Source organism: Nerophis lumbriciformis, linkage group LG08 (genome assembly GCF_033978685.3).
Source record: "Nerophis lumbriciformis linkage group LG08, RoL_Nlum_v2.1, whole genome shotgun sequence".
Taxonomy (NCBI): Eukaryota; Metazoa; Chordata; class Actinopteri; order Syngnathiformes; family Syngnathidae; genus Nerophis; species Nerophis lumbriciformis.
Genome location: NC_084555.2, coordinates 26,461,005 through 26,481,757, shown reverse-complemented (window position 1 = coordinate 26,481,757; position 20,753 = coordinate 26,461,005). Strand labels below are relative to the sequence as shown.

Below are 20,753 nucleotides of genomic sequence, written 5' to 3'. Positions count from 1 at the left end.
AGATGAAAGCCACGACCGGGAAGACCTTTTGAGCCAAAATGGCGTCCTCGTGACTCGGGGTCCTGCGAGATATGCAATGCGCCCGCCGCAATGAAGCGTGTCATTGAGTAACAGTGAATGCCGGCCCTTGTGCTGGCTTCCTGTTTCACTTAGGCCTTAGGCGTCGCAACAGGGAGAGAATGTGAGAGCGCGAGCCAGCGAGAAAGAAAGACGCCAACGAGAGGGGAGAGAAAAGAAAGCGTGTTAGAGACGCAAAGGAACACGGCCTTGGCTCGGCTATGTCGGACATCTGATACTTCTTTTGAGCCCTCACTTATAACGCGAGCAAAAACAAACACATGGGCTGAAAATTTTTTAGGTTCTTTTCGAGGGCTTGTCCCCCAATGGCACTTCCCCCCCCCCCCCCAGACTCAATAGAAACTGTTCATGGCGTGCATGTAGTTTGTGTAATTGCTGAAATGTAAAACTCAGCCCAACTCTAAAGTGAAATATTAACTTACATAAACAGAGGGGGGCTGTAAAATACAACTTGATTTCACTTCTCTTTTTCAAACATGTTTTTTTTGCAACTAACTTTTTTTTTTTTAAGTATTGCTCTTACCACAAGAGATTGCAGGCACCATAAGCACTAAACTCCATATTATGTAAATAGTGGAGTGTTTTAAGCACCGGTCCAGATGCTAGTTTGGTTGCGTTGGCCTCGGAGGGCCCGCTTCCTGCTGAGGTTTGGCACCGATCTTCTTACAGCGTGACGGCTAACACTTGAAAGTCAACGCCACAGCTACCTGACGGTGCAAATTTCCTGTCCCGCTCGTGCTCCTAATTGGCTGATCATGTCACTCTGAATGTGGGAATTAGTCTGAGACTCTTGGCCGCGATGGTAGCACAGAGCCACTTCGAACCTGGGGGGGCCCGGCCAGCTTGTTTATGTGAAGTAAACACTGTGGTCGCAGTGGACAAGGCAGGAGGGGGCATGGCTGGTCTGCCATCAGACAGGATTTTCACCAACAGCTTGGACTTACCCAACAGCAGATGTCATAGTCGGGGAATCTAACATTCAAGGGAAGTGTCACTAATGGATTCAATATAACGTGCAACATTAAATAGTTAAGAATATTAAAAAGTTGATAAAGATTTTTTTGCTGATTTTATTGATTCAGTGAAAAACATTATTATCGAAGCAGCTGACTTGACCGTATCTAAGAGGAACACACACGCACGCACGCACTCGCAGGATTTTCATACACCCCACTTATCTGATCTGTTTTTTGATGAACATTTTACCCGGTTTTTGTATACCGTCGAGTATTAAACGCTGAGACTAATTTATCAGAATACCGACCACGCTGGGATGCATTAAGTTAGTGTCTGTATACTTTAAATGTCTTATACCAGTGGTCCCCAAACTTTTTGACTCAGGGGCCACATTGGGTTTAAAGAATTTGACTGGGGGACCGGGCAATATATATATATATATATATATATATATATATATATATATATATATATATATATATATATATATATATATATATATATATATATATATATATATATATGTATATGTATACATATATATATATATATATATATATATATATATATATATATATATATATATATATATATATATATATGTATATATATACACACACATATACATGTGTATATGTACAGTATATACTGTACATCTATACTATACTATACATATGTATGTTTATTATATATATATATGTGTGTGTATACTATATATATATATATATATATATATATATATATATATATATATATATATATATATATATATATATATATATACATATATATGTGTGTGTGTGTGTGTGTCTATTAGAGATGCGCGGATAGGCAATTATTTCATCCGCAACCGCATCAGAAAGTCGTCAACCATCCGCCATCCACCCGATGTAACGTTTGATCAGAACTGCACCCGCCCGCCATCCGCCCGCACCCGCCCGTTGTTATATATCTAATATAGACGATGCAAGGCATTAGTGAGGCATACCTGCCAACTACTCCGGTTTTCCCGTAATTCGTACGGTTTTCATCAACCTATTCCGGGTTACGGTTGCAGTGATAAAAAATAAGGTTTTTCATTAATTAAAAAAAAAACGAAGGGTGAAAACTACGCGAATTGCACCTTGTGCAGACAAGATTTTTCGATCGGACACGGAGGAATTAGCGATGTAAAAGACCACGTTGGGACAAAAAAACACAAGTCTAATGCCGTTGCTAGCGATACAAGTGGAAAACTTTCAACGTTTTTCGTCGCCCAAACAGATTCTTTGGATGTGATAAATGCCGAAGTTTTATTTACGGAGGCAATAATTGAGCATGGACTTCCAATCGCACTGGCTGATCACATGGGACAGTTAAATGTTTGTAATGCAACCCTTAAAAATCATTACGCGGTGATCGCGGTCCCAAAAATAAACTTTTCTTGCATGATAATGTCCAGAAAAATTCGCTTTATATTACTATAGAGTCCTTTTAACGAATGAGTTTGATGGTTTATCACAAACCTTAAATGAAAGAAGTCCTTTGTTCTCCTGCACCATGCAAGCGCTTTGGCCTTGCTTCGTGTTTGGTGCGCAATCCTGTCGGCTGTATTTCACAGCACGACATACTGTTAAAAGTGTTTATACCATTTATGCTTTCAAGTCCAAGTTGAAGAAATCTTGTTAAATGTTGACAGCATAACTACCAAAATACAGAAGTATGTCCTTAATATTTTTGCAGTGCTATTTCTGTTGAAAAGTTCAAATGATTACATTAGAGATGTGATGTGCCACTTTTCAAGTGTCTGATGGCTTAAATTAATTTTCATTAATTTTTCATATTTTGAATTCTTTTGAAAGGCTTACAAAAAAAACTACATTTGAATTGTAATTCCATGCTATTGACAGGACTATTAATTTTAATGAAGTTAGCTTACCATGTTTACAGTATGATAATTGTGATAGAAATGTGAATTTTAGGCACAGAATATTTTTTACAATTGAACAAGGCAGTAGATTATACAAGCTTGGACATAAAGTTAATAATGACACCAATTTTTTTTTTAATGGAATTGTTTAGTACTGTTTTACCATTTGTTTACTGTAAAAAGTGTTTATACTGTTTATACTTTCAATTAACAAATTGAAGTCTTGTGAAAGGTTGACAGGATAACTGGCATTAACTGTCAAAATAATTTCAAACTATTGAAGTTAGCTTACAGAATAAACATGCCAATCAACCCATATGATTTTTGCTGTAATATTTTTGTTTTGAAAAGTCACTGTGACTGATAGAAAAGTGATGGTTTTAGCAACATTTTAACCTGTCTGAATGCTAATAATCATTTTGCGTCGGGGGGCGAAGCCCTGAACCCTCCACCAGGACTTTGTCCTGGACCTACCGGGGCCTGCGGCCCTTGGACCCTGGCTACTAGGTTTTTCTGATTTCAAAAGTTGGCAGGTATGGTGAGGTTATAAAGCTTTTGCCTGTTAAAGAAAGGAGACTGATCCAATGCAGCACAGACTTTCGCGTGCCACGCTGTCACGACCCAGACGCACACCAGTGCGCAATCATATGGGAGCCGCGTTGAGCGCACCTCCAAGCGCGTCTCGCTGCCGGCGACGGCCGGGTATGGGCCCGACGCTCCAGCGCCATCCATTTTCAGCGCTAGTTGATTCGGCAGGTGGGTTGTTACACACTCCTTAGCGGGTTCCAACTTCCATGGCCACCGTCCTAGCTGCTGTCTATATCAACCAGGGTGAGCCCCACCCCTTTCGTGAGCGCACTGCGCGCGGAGTGACCCCTGTTACGCGCCCCCGGCAACAGGGGTGGCGGGCAGGTAAGCTGCGCGGGCGGAGCGCGCGGAGTGACCCCTGTTACGAGCCCCCGGCCACGGGGGTGGCGGGCAGGTAAGCTGCTTACCTGCTGCGCGTGACGCCGGCCGCGGCGAAGGCGGACGAGGCGGGGTGTCGGTGCGGTGGGCGCGGTAGTGACCCTGGACGTGCGTCGGGCCCTTCTCGCGGATCGCCTCAGCTACGGCTCCCGGTGGGGCCCTCTCGGGGGAAAGGGGCCTCGGTCCCGGACCCCGGCGAGGCGTCCCTTCTCCGCTCCGTAAAAGTGTCCATCTCTTTTCTTTTTTTTTCTTCTGTTGTGGCATATGCAGCAGGTGCCTGCTCGTTTTTCGTATGTGGGTAACAACATTTAACTCTGTATATATATTTCCGAATTGGTTTAACTGCCACCCGCCTGAATCTATTTAAAATCTAATTTTTTTTTATTTCAATCGCCCGACCCGACCCGACCCGACCCGCGGATAAAATCTAATTTTTAAAAATTTCATCCGCCCGATCCGCGGATAATCCGCGGACTCCGCAGTTGTGCCCGCAAACCGCGCATCTCTAGTGTCTATACAATATATACAGTATATATATATATATATATATATATATATATATATATGATATTGTTGGAATTATTAATTTTATTGTTACTGCTGCTTTTATACATTTTTGGTTTTCCCTTTTTTAGTATTGTATTTGTATGTCTTTCCAATTACTTTGTACATTTCTATCTTAAGTATTGTAAAGCTTGGATTGGGTTGGAATTAGGGTTGCTCTATTTTTTTGTTAGATTCATTTACATTCCGTAATTTTTGTAAATACAAAAAAAAATAAAAAATGTAAAAAGGCGTTTTTTAGGCCAACATATAAATCGTACTGTATGTCAGCAGCCAAGAGTAGCTTTTGTGACCTGTAACCTGTTTTGAAAAAGTTGTATTAAATGTTAATATACCAAATAAGATATTACGAAAATTGTGTTGAATCGAGAATCAAGTCTGAATCGAATCATCGCCCCAAGAAGCAGAATCAAATCAAATCATGATGAGGCAAAAGCTTCCCACCTTTAATTGAAATACAAATGTATATACATTTGTATTTTATTGTACTATTGTACTAAATACAAATGTTTAAAAACATCAAGTAAAATTGAACACAAATCAGGCAACATGAGAATTATCTCACACTTCCTTTGCATAGCAATTCTGTATAGCATTTTCCTTTTAAACTTTATTTCAGTGATGTGCATATTATTCACAAAAGTGAGGGGGACCCCCAACTGTGTACACAATGTGCATTTGATAATCAGTAGGAGCAAGTGCTAACTCAACAGTAGAAGTGTCCAGGGTGGGCCAACATATTTTATAGACATGCCCATGACAAACTATTATTCCAATAAAATTCAATATCCAAATGATGGTTGTTACCTTAAAGGCCTACTGAAACCCACTACTACCGACCACGCAGTCTGATAGTTTATATATCAATGATGAAATCTTAACATTGCAACACATGCCAATACGGCCGGGTTAGCTTACTAAAGTGCAATTTTAAATTTTGCGCGAAATATCCTGCTGAAAACGTCTCGGTATGATGACGCCTGCGCGTGACGTCACGGATTGTAGAGGACATTTTGGGACAGCATGGTGGCCAGCTATTAAGTCGTCTGTTTTCATCGCAAAATTCCACAGTATTCTGGACATTTGTGTTGGTGAATCTTTTGCAATTTGTTCAATGAACAATGGAGACAGCGAAGAAGTAAGCTTTAGGTTGGAAGCGGTGTATTGCGTCAGGTTTTGTGCCGGATAATGCACCCCCGCCGTAGAATGCACCCCCTGACTGTTGTGCCGGATAACACAGCCGGTGTTTCATTGTTTACAATCCCGAAAGATGACAGTCAAGCTTTACCATTGGCCTGTGGAGAACTGGGACAACAGAGACTCTTACCAGGAGGACTTTGAGTTGGATACGCAGACGCGGTACCGTGGGAACGCATGCAGCTGCGGCTTCCAAACATTTGATCGCTTGCCCGTACGTGCGTGCCGCTATGTGCATGTCACGTACGTAACTTTGGGGACTTTGGGGAAATATATGTGCTGTATGAACTTTGGGGAGGTGAACAGTACTTTGGGCTGTGGGATTGAGTGTGTTGTGCAGGTGTTTGAGTTGTATTGGCGGGTTATATGGACGGGAGTGGGGTGGTGTTTGTTATGCGGGATTAATTTGTGGCATATTAAATATAAGCCTGGTTGTGTTGTGGCTAATAGAGTATATATATGTGTTGTGTTTATTTACTGTTTTAGTCATTCCCAGCTGAATATCAGGTCCCACCCACCTCTCACAGCATCTTACCTATCTGAATCGCTCCCACTGCCCTCGAGTCCTTCACTCTCACTTTCCTCATCCACAAATCTTTCATCCTCGCTCAAATTAATGGGGAAATCGTCGCTTTCTCGGTCCGAATCGCTCTCGCTGCTGGTGGCCATGATTGTAAACAATGTGCAGATGTGAGGAGCTCCACAACCTGTGACGTCACGCGCATATTGTCTGCTACTTCCGGTACAGGCAAGGCTTTTTTATCAGCGACCAAAAGTTGCGAACTTTATCGTCGATGTTCTCTACTAATTCCTTTCAGCAAAAATATGGCAATATCGCAAAATGATCAAGTATGACACATGACCTGCTATCCCCGTTTAAATAAGAAAATCGCATTTCAGTAGGCCTTTAATGCAGTGCTCCTCAAATATTTATCCACCGTGACTATACATAGTGTAATGTGTCCATAAAATTGTTACCACTATACCTCTGCAAAACACTCCGGTCTTTCCTTGTCTCCCACTGTGGTTACATTGAAGCCGAGTGCGACATACATGCGTCATCATATCTTCTGGTTTGGCAAAAAAAGCTGGCATCGCACCACGCCCCCCCCCCCCCCCCCCCCCAAACCCCCCCCCCCCCAGGGCGGTCCGCCCCACCATTTCAGAAGGGCTGCCTTAATGTTACATTATGACATACTAAGTGCGAGGCCACATGTTGGATTTTGGATGATCAACCCTTTCTGTACAACAGGAAGACAGCAAGCTGCCACCCACAGACATTTACTAAAGAAACCTGGAATAACAAATTAGATCTCTTGAGTGTTGGATCAGCTTGACTGCACGAGTCAAACCATGAATTCGAAACCGCACACACACACACACACACACACACACACACACACACACACACACACACACACACACACACACACACACACACACGCGCACACACACACACACACACACACACACACACACACACACACACACACACACACACACACACACACACACACACACACACACACGCACGCACACACACACGCACGCACACTCCCTGCGCGTATTGCTGGGAATGATCTACATGTCTAGCAGACTTACCTTTAACCACAAAAGAACAAAAACAAGCAGTGAACGCACCGTCTGCCAAGGTGCAGGAATCCTGTTACTGCATGCACTGTAATGAGCTCTTAATTACCCTGTCTGTCTGGGACACTTGCGCACAACTTGCGTTACCGCCGCTCAACTGTGTGTGAGAGTGTGTGTGTTTGTGTAGTCAGTCCAGCGGGCCTCTAAGACAGTCATCTGTGTGTTAAACGCATGTCTGGAGAGGCGTCCCGCTGACAACAAAAGTGAGACACTATTTCACGGGAGGAGATGACACTGTGTTATCTTATTCTGCCGCGGAGGAATAGAAAACACCTTTATGTAATAGCGAGGTGGAAACCGTAACATGTTGACGGACTCAGACAAACAGGATTAAAATTTTTTGGCAAATTACGACGGTGTCTGGCAGCGTTTGTGTCTGCTGTTTATGTGTAAACACCTCCTCTTCATGTGCTTTATTAAAACAGGCCTGCTTTGTTTGAGCTTGTAATGTTGCCATGTAACTGTCTGTGCAGGAATCCTTCACATACTGGATGTCTGTGCTTGACGCTCATTTACACTCAGAATTCATTGACTTATCCAAAGGTGGGAGGCCTGTTATTTAATTATTTTACAGTGCTTGCCTTGCGGTACGCCGTCGTGATGCTAATACCACATATTAAGGTGTGTGGTTTTCACAGCCCTTCCCTTTCTCCGTCTCTGACACACACACTCGTAAATGGCCTCCAGCCATTGGCAGCTCTTCCGTGAAGGCCTTTCTCCTCCCTGTTAGGTTCAAATGAGGTTAATGTGTTTTGTCGACTACATTTTTTTTCAAATGCTAATACTGTGCGAGGTAAAAAAAAAAACACAACGCTGCTGCCTTCTGTCTCACCTTGATAGGGATGGGTGCCGAAACGAAGTTGCATAACGGCTACGGTAGTAACCAGACCCCCCCAAAACAAAGTAAGTCATTTGATTGCTACATGAATGCCACCTGCAACGGGTGCTTCAAGGTGGTATTGTGCAAGTAACGTCTTGCAAGTAATGTATACGGTGCATTCACACACACAGGAATTCTGCACATCCACATTACAGGACAAGGATGCTGATTTTTGCACATTCTTCATTGCTCAAATGTTGTTCTCCCACGTACCTCAGACCGACTTCCTTTTCTTGTCTACTGGGCAATGGTCTATAAAGTGGAAGCTCCATTTACAAACGCCTCGATCGGCGACCTTTTTAGTTTACGAACCTTCACATCGCGCCTAATATGCCTCTGTGTGAACCATGTTGTACGAACGCTTCGTTCATTCATTCATTTTGCATGCCCCTAAAAGAATGCCTTCCACGACGTCACAACCTGTTTGCATCCTGTGAACACTGGTGCGGCCATTTCAAAGAGTTTCGACGGGGACTAGCGCTTCTGACGAGTTTATTTCCACAATTGTCGTACCTTGCGCTGATCTGAGCTGTGTCAGCCGTCTTAGAGATCACTTTGTGGGATCAGAAATGCTTTAAATGTGTCCAAACTATCACAGTCTCGCTGAAAGCTTCGGGTTGCCAGACAACCGCTTTGAGCTTGTGTTTTAGCTCGTTAGCTTGTGGCACCTTCACTTCGAGGATTTTATCAGCGAAGGGGGTTTGTTCCGCAGCAAGTCTTTAATTGTGATGAGACGGAAAACTCTGCCAGAGTGCACCTTTATTACAGCGAAGGGGAGAGCACTACCGGGACACAACCTGATTAAGGATCGCCTCACAGTGCTAGTTTGTGCTAACGCTAGCAGCGACTTCATAAAGCCACTGCTCGTTCATCAATGTGAAACTTTTAACAATGCCACAATTGTTTGCAGACGCTACTTCGAATGATTTTCCTTCATCTGTTTTTTGTTGTAGCAACATGTTGGTTTTGGAGCGCACCAAAAATACTTTTGTGTATGTGTGCGTGTTGATTTGGATTAAAAAGGGATTGTTAAGCCTTTAACCCCTTGTTATGTGGATTTGATAAATATATATATCATCATTCATCACACATAGTGTCTTCAAGGTGTGCAATTTTTTTTTTTTTAACTAAAATAGGGACTTTTGTCAAGGCTTTAACCATTTTTTTATGTTTACATTTATTATTATGGGGAACTCTGCTTCACTATACAAACTTTTCGGTTTGTGAACCATGCTCGAGAACCAATTAAGATTGTAAATCGAGGTTCCACTGTAAAAACATTTTCTTCCTTGTTTAAATATATTTATTTATTGATATAAGCTTTCTTGTGTAAGGCAGTTCAGAACATAATGTCAAATTTATTGACAGAGACACTCTCTCATCGGCTCTCATTTATCATCAAAAATTACCGCTACAGATCACTCTCAACAGTTCACAAATGCTCCTAACATGCGACCGTAAGTATGCTGGACCATAAATGAATGTTTAAGAGGGACAAACACTTTTTAAACATAAAACATACATGGAGAATGTCTGCAACTTGTGGACGACAGTGGACAAACAAGTGACTGTGACGTTTAGAGAGTTTGTGATTCTTTGAACAAACCATTGTTTGGGAGCATGCGTGCCACCCAAAGGTGTATCTATCGCCCTTTAAGTGATTGTGTTTATCTGCATTGCCTGGAAAAATAAATATCAAATCAAACAAAACGGAAGTCATCGTCATGCTAGCTACGGAACCTAGCTCTCCAATCAGCTAAACAAACTCAATGACTCCACGGTGACGTCTTGGAGAGTTTACTGAGTATTTTGGGAAGCTGTAACAATACGAAAAGAATGCCATTGTAAGTTAATAACACCAGACGCTTGTAAACGTGTTAGCATATTAGCTAATGCTAATGACGCTATCTTGATCACGTTAGGATAGCACGTACAAATACACATGAAAACACTACTATCATACATGTGACGGTTTAGTAAGTGTGAATTGTTTTCGACATATTGTAAAATTTACAAACATTGATGAATGAAGAATCCAAACGAGTAGAAGCGCTATGGACGACTAGTAGGCGGAACGGCATTTGTACCTCCAGTTCAAGGAGAAGGAAATACTAGACGTTCAACCACCAGCACCGGCAGTGAACAAATTCATCCGACAAATGGCGCCATAGCACAAACACAAACACCCTTTCAGTGTCTCCGTCTTTGTTTTATGAAAACTGTTTTTTTAAATACAAAACATTATGGTCATTTACGAAGAAAAATCCATAAATTAGCCGCACCGTTTTATAAACCGCAGGGTGCAAAGGGTAGGAAAAAAGTAGCGGCTTTTTGTCCGTAAAATACGGTAGTTATTTTCCTATTTAGAGGGCACACATGTTGAATAGGAAGAATGACGACTATTTGCAAAAAAGTCCTCTTTGAAAAGAAGGCTCTAAAAGTGAAATGTTTGTCAACAACTGACATTTTAATCAGATTTTAATCTGTGACAATACAAATAAATGTTGTATTATTTTGAAAAAAAAAAAAAAAGGTTCAGTTCAATGGAAAGTAGGGATATCACAATCATCCTATACAATGTGTAAAGGCCAAGATGTTTTCAAGCTGTATGTCATACAATGGCACCTCCAGGAAGGGTGATAACCAAAATATGATAACCTCTCCGTACTGTTTATTGTCATCATATCAAGTTACTAGCTGTTTTCATGTTGTCTGTACGGTACAGGCTGTGCAAAGGATGTGGATTAATATCAACAATGCGTCCGGGTACATGTGGGAGCTGCATAAAAGTCTTTGTTTTAGTGGTGGTCAGCTGGTAGATACTGTAGGTCCATGCTGGTGAGTCAGTGCAAAGCTGAGCACAAGGCCACACACTTGTGATACACACTGATAGGACTCCGCCCACACACGGCCCCGCGCTCCCACACAAGCGCCACCGTACACAGCAACATGCTGATACAAAGGTAATGAGATTCATTAGCCAGCATGAGAACTAAAGAGTGGGTGGGAGGAGGAGAGCAAACGGTGTGTGTTTAGTCTGCTGGAGTCCAGACGTGGCATCCTGTTAAAAAGCCTCTGACATATGACAGAGACCGAACACTCATCTTCACTTCCAGCATCACCCACGCAGCTGTTGACAGCATATACACACATCGCACCACCTAAGTCTGCCCGTCAACCCCTTTGCCCCCTTGCACACACCCCCTGGTTTTCAGCCCGTCTGAGAGTGACGTGATTGCCAAGGTAGCGGACTGCTGTTACATTCTTGAGGCTGTCGTGTGTGGAGTGGGGAGGGCCAACTTCAGCGCCCACGCCAAGTTGGGGTTGGCAGCATTGCCTCTCTACGCGCTGTAGAGCCTCAGATACCCCCGACACAGGCCATATGGGGACCGAGCTATTATGACAACCGACATTTTCAGATTTGGGGTACAGAACGGTGAAGGCTTTTTATGTTCTGCTGCGTGTCTAATTTCACTTTGTCACTTAGGTCAGCTACATACCAAGGAAACTACTGTACTTTCCCTTGCTTGGGTAGTACCACGGCCTCAACCCCATCGCCACACATACCCTCCGAATAGGAGTCGAGCAGCGCTACCGAGTAGGCTAAAAGTCCAGGCTGTTAACCCATTGCCAAGCACAAGACGTTAGGGAGCATTGGGATGGGTACGGAAATCGTTACTTTTAAAGCAGTGGTTCTTAACCTGGGTTCGATCGAACCCTAGGGGTTCGGTGAGTCGGGCTCAGGGGTTCGGCGGAGGTTAAAACACACCGGACTCATCGTGTAAATAAAAACTTCTCCCTATCGGCGTATTACGGATACGGCAACAGCAGAAGTCAGACTGATTTCCAGGTGTGTAATTTGTTGTGATTTTATGCACTGTGTTGGTTTTGTTCTTTGAACAAGGTGATGTTCATGCACGGTTCATTTTGTGCACCAGTAAAAAAACATGGTAACACTTTAGTATGGGGAACATATTCACCATTAATTAGTTGCTTATTAACATGCAAATTAGTAACATATTGGCTCTTAACTAGTCATTATTAAGTACTTATTAATGCCTTATTCGGCATGGCCTTATTATAACCCTAACCCTCTAACCCTGGCCATAACCCCCTAACCCTAACCAAATAACTCTAAATTAAGTCTTTGTTACTTAGAATATGTTCCCCGAGTGTCCAAAAAACTCTAAATTAAGTCTTTGTTACTTAGAATATGTTCCCCATACTTAAGTGTTACCAAAAACATATAACTTTGTCTTGAATTTGAAAAAAAAACACAACATTTTATTTTTCGCTAAAGAAGGGTTCAGTGAATGCGCATATGAAACTGGTGGGGTTTGGTACCTCCAACAAGGTTAAGAACCACTGTTTTAAAGGCAAGGACCAAATTCCATTAGTACTACCGGTTATCGATTCACGTAAAATTATTTTTTATTTTCAATACCTTTGTTGCACGTGACGTGACGACTCAAACACGAAGCACAAACAATCACTCAAGCAGCACTCAGTCGGACTGCCTCGGTGAAAACCACCGCATCCACAGAGGCGAAAAAGCTATATTACGCACGCCACTGGTGTGTCTGATCCAAAACGGAATCACATTTTTCCACAGATTTTAATTCAGTATTTTGCAATTTTTTTCATCTTGTGAGTGAAAATAACATAATTCAGGATTTTAATAGGACCTGATCCATTAAGATCCAAATACCACACGCTAAACAGTGTGTGCAAACTATAACATTTATATTAGTGGGCATGTTCCGTGTGATCTACTAAGACTGCGTGTACAATTCTCAATAAGTGCAAAATGGTGCAGATCCACCTATTTATGTTACGTTTTTAACGTGCACTAAGCAGCTTGTACCGCGGAGATAATCATGTATTGCACATTCATGTTATCATGCTCCTTCCTGTGACATTCTGTTATGTTTTCAAACATGTAGCAGACATGTACCACTCATTATCTGCATTTAAGAAGCAGTCCTGCAGGGCATCTACAAGGAAACCCACTTTTCCAGTGTGCTGAAAATGGGCTCCAGGTGCAAGAAAATGGAAATTGCAGTGTTCTTTTTAAATAGTGTTGACAAAAAAAATTTCATTAAAATAATGTCTGCTCTGCACACACCAAAACACATCAATTTAATTTGTTTTAATCAGCCCCTTAAGTTATCCAGCAGCTATAAAATTATAAAATGATGTTGCTGATAGAAAATATGTCTAATATTTGACAGTTCATATATGTTGACAAGCATATGTAGGACAGAGCTGCAGGATAATTGCCTCCTTTCTCACAGTTATTTCCATACTTGCCAACCCTCCCGGATTTTCCGGGAGACTCCCGAAATTCAGCGCCTCTCCCGAAAACCTCCTGGGACAAATGTTCTCCCGAAAATCTCCCGAAATTCAGGCGGAGCTGGAGGCCACGCCCCCTCCAGCTCCATGCGGACCTGAGTGACGTGTCGACAGCCTGTTTTTACGTCCGCTTTCCCACGATATAAACAGCATGCCTGCCCAATCACGTTATAACTGTAGAATGATCGAGGGCGAGTTCTTGGTTTCCTATGTGGTTTTATTGTTAGGCAGTTTCATTAACGCCCTCCCAGCGCGGCAACAACACACAACAACAGCAGTCACGTTTTCGTCTACCGTAAAGCAGTTCGTCTGCCGTAAACAGCAATGTTGTGACACTCTTAAACAGGACAATACTGCCATCAACTGTACATGCATATGTGACAATAACATCTAAGACTTTTAGAGAGTGCAGTGCACAACTGCGCACACAACAAGGAGACGAAGCAGAATGCATCATCAGAGAGGGTCTTCAGCATGGTTCGAAAAATAGTGATAGAGAATAGAACAAGGATGGACAATTCAACCCTTAAATCAACAATGAGTAGATGAGTGTTATGTGTGTGTATATGTGTAAATAAATAAACACTGAAATTCAAAAATGTCTCTTATTTATATATATATATATATATATATATATATATATATATATATATATATATATATAGTTAGAATTCACTGAAAGTCAAGTATTTCTTATATATATATATATATAGGAAATACTTGACTTGGTGAATTCTAGCTGTAAATATACTCCTCCCCTCTTAACCACGCCCCCAAACACGCCCCCGCCCCACCCCCCCACACCTCCCCAAATCGGAGGTCTCAAGGTTGGCAAGTATGGTTATTTCTTTGCAACTGCCAGTTTGCACATCCTTTCTAGATGTACTAAATATAGATGCAAAACAGATCCCGCATAAGTTTGAGTCTTGATAAATCACACCACGCATGCAAAATACTTCAATTTGCCTTTTCTCTTCCCAGTATTGTGGGCATTTTGATGATCAGCATATTGTGCACGGTCATGAATAAAGACATGCCGAATTGATTGCGCTCCTTATTCACGTAAGTGACGCAATCCTCTCATTAGGTCATCAGGTTGTCAGGTCATCTAAAGTGTCACCTTATTGACCGTGTCATACACCTGTGTTGAATTTGTTTGCAATGTTCCACTATTTACATAGCTGACACAGATCCGTTGAACCATACCGTCAGTTTTTGTGTCAGTTTGACTACAGTGGGGCTTACCTGGTGTGGTGCTGAGGTGGCTTTGAGGAAGGGGCCGAGGATTATTGTTGACTGGACCTATCCTCATGGTCCGCTGGTAGCGTTCGATCTCTGACAGCCTTTCCGAAAATTGCTTCTGGGAATCCTCCATCTTCACTCTGTGCCCTGAAATACATGGATAACGGTGGGGAAAAAAAGTCAATAAGAAACGTGTTCTTTCCTTTATATTTACGTTAAAATGCTCTTGTGTGTGCATGCTTGAGGACAGTTGTGTAATTCACACAAAGCCAACGCTGGATGCCGTTATGTGGTGGTGGTGGTGGTGGTGGTGGGGGGGGGGGGGGGGGGGGGGGGGGGGGGGGGGGGGGTGTTGTGAGACAATGTCACCGTGTTTTCAACCTCCCAGCACAAAAATATTATTCACATTGCCGGCAGACCTTGAAATACATGATACCCAAGCTGCACCTGCTGCCTCGTCACCCCTTGATAACAGCAGCAAAAAAAGTGCTTGGAAATAATTACTAGCGGAATGCTGTTTTCCCTCAATCCTCAGACAAAGCACATATGCTCAAGTTTGACTGACACAGCACTTAGTCAAAAGGAAACGCCCAGATAGAGCGGCTGCAGTCATCAGTATTTTGTCATTTATTAGCACCTTCTTCATCTTTACATAGCCCCTTGTATAAGAACAATAAATACAACTCTTATCATGGCTTTTATGTAGACTCTCACATGTCCGCTGACATGTACGCACACCACACACTTTACATTTATGTGGACACACCTTAAATGTCCGAGTCCGGATGAGGTTTAGTCCCTCTAATGGGAGGAAGAGATTTTAATGTAACTATCAATGCACCAAAACTGTGTGTGTGAACTCGCATGTATACATTCTGTGGTTTTCTCCTTGGCATCTCTGCAGACTACCCTAATGTGAAGTAATGGCTGGATTTGAATATTTTATCACTATATAAAGGGGGCAAGGCAGACGGACCAATATGGATTTTGCCCGTCCTTTCTCTCCACTGACCCATGGGCAATATATCTTCACTTGGAGGCTGACCCATGGGTAAAGTTTCCTTTCGTTTACCGCTCTGTCCATTTGGTAGTGCCCACTGTTTCCCCTCCATCCAGCAATATAGAAATGTCTAACTCTGTCACACCCTCTCTCCCCCCAACACACGTCAACACACACACACACACACAAACACAGGCTACACGGGTGTGTGTGATGAGATAACAGTATCTGAAGTGAAGAGATGAAAACTATGATTCTTTTCAGGCCTCAAACACTTCAACAACAAAGAGTGTGTGTGTGTGTGTGTGTGTGTGTGTGTGTGTGTGTGTGTGTGTGTGTGTGTGTGTGTGTGTGTGTGACTGCGTGTGCGTGTAAAAGATAGACTCACTAATGACTCATCTGTCTGAGCAGACACAGCAGTTCTGTTTGTTTTTTGGGATGTGATTCCACCTCCTACCCTGTGCCTTGGAACATGCTGTGAACACACTCCCTAAAACACATTATGGATGCAAGTAAAAGGAAAGTAAAATGGAAGGAGTTCTGCAGGAGCTATAACAACGTCTGGAAACACTTTGCAGTATGTATGTCCTACAGAGAACCAGCGTCCTCTGTAGTGGACATTTGTTTTTGGTCTATTTCTTGTGTCATAGTTACACATTCTGGGAACAAATTAGCCCTAATACACAAACCATAAGCATCCTCTGCAGTGACCATTGGTTTTTGTTTTCTTTATTTTGTCAGAGTTGCAAATTACAAAAAAAAATATAGCCTTTTTACGCAAAACACAAGCGTCCACTGCAGTGGACATTTGTCTTTGGCATATTGTTTTGGTTGGAGTTACACATTTTAGGTAAAAATAACCCCATTACACAAAAGACAAGCGTCTTCTGAACTGGACTTATTTTTGATCTATTCATTTAGACAGAGCAACACATTTTGGGAAACAAATTAGCCCTATTATGCAAAGCATAAGCAGTGAACATTTGTTGTTGTTCCATCTATTTTGTCAGCGTTACAAATCGCGGGAAAATATAGCCCGGTTATGCAAAACACATCCTCTTCTTTGGACATTTATTTTTGGTCCATTTTGTTCGTCAAAGTTAAACATTTAGGAAGAAATAGCCTTTTGTGCAATACACAAGCGCCCACTGCAGTGGACATTTTTTGTTGGTCTATTTCTTTTGTCATAGTTACAAATTCTGGGAACAAATTAGCCCTCATAAAACAAACCATAAGCATCCTCTGCAGTGGACATTTATTTTTGTTTTCTTTATTTTGTCAGTTACAAATTGCAAAAAAATAGCCCTTTTACGCAAAACACAAGCGTCCACTGCAGTGGACATTTGTTTTTGGCCTATTTTTTTTGGTTGGACTTACACATTTTAGGGAAGAATTACCCCATTACACAAAAGACAAGCGTCTTCTGAACTGGACTTATTTTTTATCTCTTCATTTAGTCAGAGCTACACATTTTTGGAAACAAATTAGCCCTATTATGCAAAGCATAAGCAGTGAACATTTGTTGTTGTTCCATCTATTTTGTCAGCGTTACAAATCGCGGGAAAATATAGCCCGGTTATGCAAAACACATCCTCTGCTTTGGACATTTATTTTTGGTCCATTTTTTTCGTCAAAGTTAAACATTTAGGAAGAAATAGCCCTTTTGTGCAAAACACAAGCGTCCACTGCAGTGGACATTTTTGTTGGTCTATTTCTTTTGTCATAGTTACAAATTCTGGGAACAAATTAGCCCTAATAAAACAAACCATAATCATCCTCTGCAGTGGACATTTATTTTTGTTTTCTTTATTTTGTCTGTTACAAATTGCAAAAAAAAATAGCCCTTTTACGCAAAACACAAGCGTCCACTGCAGTGGACATTTGTTTTTGGCCTATTTTTTTGGTTGGAGTTACACATTTTAGGGAAAAATAGCACCATTACACAAAAGACAAGCGTCTTCTGAACTGGACTTATTTTTTATCTCTTCATTTAGTCAGAGCTACACATTTTGGGAAACAAATTAGCCCTATTATGCAAAGCATAAGCAGTGAACATTTGTTGTTGTTCACTATTTTGTCAGTGTTACAAATCGCGGGAAAATATAGCCCGGTTATGCAAAACACATCATCTGCTTTGGACATTTATTTTTGGTCCATTTTGTTCGTCAAAGTTAAACATTTAGGAAGAAATAGCCCTTTAGTGCAAAACACAAGCGAAACAAATTAGCCCTATTATGCAAAACATAAGCAGTGAACATTTGTTGTTGTTCCATCTATCTTGTCAGTGTTACAAATCGCGGGAAAATATAGCCCAGTTATGCAAAACACATCCTCTGCTGTGGATATTTATTTTTAGTCCATTTTTTTCGTCACAGTTAAACATTTAGGGAAGAAATAGCCCTTTTTGCACAAAACACAAGCGTCCACTGAAGTGGACATTTTTTGTTGGTCTATTTCTTTTGTCCTAGTTACACATTTCGGGGGGAAAAATACCTGTCATGCAAAACACCAGCATCCACTGCAGTGGACATTTGCTACAAATTTGGAAACAAATTATCCCTATTACGCAAAACGCAAGCGTCTTCAACTGTGGATATTTATTGTCGTTCCATTTTGTTTGTCACAGTCGAACATTTTGGTAAGAAAAATAGCTCTTTTGCGCAAAACACTAGCATCCTCTGCATTAGACATTTGCTTTTGCTCTAATTTGTTTGGGGGAAAATAAATAGTCCTGATATACAAAACACAAATGTTTACTGCAGGGGTTTTTGCATGGAAGTCAAACTCGCCCAACAATGCCTTCATGTACTTTGCTGCTGTAACAGAAACGTTTGAAGCATAAAATTGTCCAAAAAGCTTTGGTACGATGAAGTTTCAGGGGCAAACTGATTGAATAATTAAGTACATTTGTCCATACAGTCTACATTTTGTTTAAGACTGCCTTTGCTTTAAAGCATGGTTAAAGGAATGAAAGCTGGGATTTTTTTCTCTTTTCTCTCTTACTCTCTTTCTCACACACTTATGCACACCGTCGCTCACCCACACTGAGGTTATTGTTGACGGGGGGAACACACCAAATATAACCCCAATATGTGTCCTTGTGTAGTTATTAAGAGATTTACACCACCTCAAGCGGCTCAAGTCAGGGAAATGACAGATCCCGACGCTCACTGCTTGAAAAAAAAGAAGATAATTGGACAGTTTTGCAGATTCCGCAAGAGGAATTGCGTGACTCTTGAGTGATCATCCAAGCTGGCCGCAAGCACACACACTTCAATGAAGCTTCCAGCGGAAGGTTGTCGCAGGGTGAGGGGGTTATTTTTGGGGGCTTCATTAGAATAACGCCCAGAGCTCATTAACACGGGGGCCACAGACACTGTTAACACCACTAAACAAGCGGGAGGAAGCGTTAAACGTTCTCTCTCGCCTTCTCAAATGTTTGCGGAAACTCTGTCGCCCACCTCGCCACTTCTGTCTCCCGGATCCTTCAGTGTGGAAGGCAGCGCACTCACACTGCAGCAGGGATTTTCAACTAAATTGTCTCGGGGGCCACATTTCCAGAAAGCTAAGGAGTTCTTCCTTTACTATTATTTTTATTTTGTATCTCCCGAAAAACTAGCGTACTCCACAGTAGTCATTTTGATCTATTTAATTTGTCGGTTGCAGGAACGCTCTGCTGTTTTTAAGGATCTTCTGCAAAAAAAACTAGTCAAAGATCATCTCTATGATGAAGTTTTTCTAACTGAACTCAATGTGAATAGCCCAAAAGCTGAAAATAAGAGGACCTAGAATGGAGCCTTGAGGAACACCACTCGTTGAACAAATGCCTACTGACTGCATCTAAAGGAAACAAGCTGCAACAACACCTTAGTTACATAGATCAACATCATCACAACAAAATGTAGAGCTGCCAAAAAGGAAAGGACTTAAAGGGGTCACTTTAAGGCGCTAGGAATCTTCAAAATGGGGTCCCAGGGACTCCATCAAGTCATAAAATGGGGTCCCACAGAACATTTTTGGGGTCCCTCATCCGAAAAGAACCACACCGGAAATGTGTCCCGTGAAAAACCGTCCGACCGGAACTCTAATAACTTAAGTTCCTTGGGTGAATAATGTAAACTCACGACACCGGTATGTTTTAGTGCTTTCATGGCGAGTTTACTGACAGATATAAGTAAGAACCTTACACTACTTTATATTAGAAATAGCACTAAAAAATTTACTACTAAAACATTTTTATTGATTTTTGAATGCCGTGTGTAATGTTCTATATTTTCAATGGAACATTTAAAATGTTGGTATTGTTTACTTGAGACTTATCTCATATGTTTGACTGCCATCTACTGGTCACACTAATAATTACACTCTGTACCAAATAAAATAGTGTAACGTCCCGGAAGAGTTGGTACTGCAGGGAATTCTGGGTATTTGTTCTGTTGTGTTTATGTTGTGTTGCGGTGCAAATTTTCTCCCAAAATGTGTTTGTCATTGTTGTTTAGTTTGGTTTCACAATATGGCACATGTTTATGACTGTGTTGGTGATGTTTATACAGCCACCCTTAGTGTGACATGTATGGCTGTTGAGTAACAATGCCCTTCATTCACTTGTACATAGGATGTTCAAAAGCAAAAAGGTCATTAAATTGACTATAGTCATACAGAATTACAATCAATCAATGTTTATTTATATAGCCCTAAATCACAAGTGTCTCAAAGGGCTGCACAAGCCACAACGACATCCTCGGTACAGAGCCCATGTAAGGGCAAGGAAAAACTCACCCCAGTGGGACGTGGATGTGAATGACTATGAGAAACCTTGGAGAGGACCGCATATGTGGGTAACCGCCCCCCCCCCCCCCCCCCTCCCCCTCTAGGGGAGACCGAATGCAATGGATGTCGAGTGGGTCTGATGACATAATATTGTGAGAGTCCAGTCCATAGTGGATCCAACATAATAG

At 41.7% G+C, this 20,753-nt stretch overlaps 1 protein-coding gene across 2 annotated transcripts in view; it reads right to left on the bottom strand.

Annotated features, from left to right (window-relative positions):
* Positions 1-20,753, bottom strand: part of runx3 (RUNX family transcription factor 3) — a 118,252-nt gene that overhangs the window by 21,143 nt on the left and 76,356 nt on the right. For both annotated transcript variants that reach the window (XM_061968548.2, XM_061968549.2), the window contains exon 5: positions 14,799-14,942. In XM_061968548.2, the coding sequence (XP_061824532.1) occupies positions 14,799-14,942 (144 nt within the window). The remainder of the gene's footprint in view (positions 1-14,798; positions 14,943-20,753) is intronic.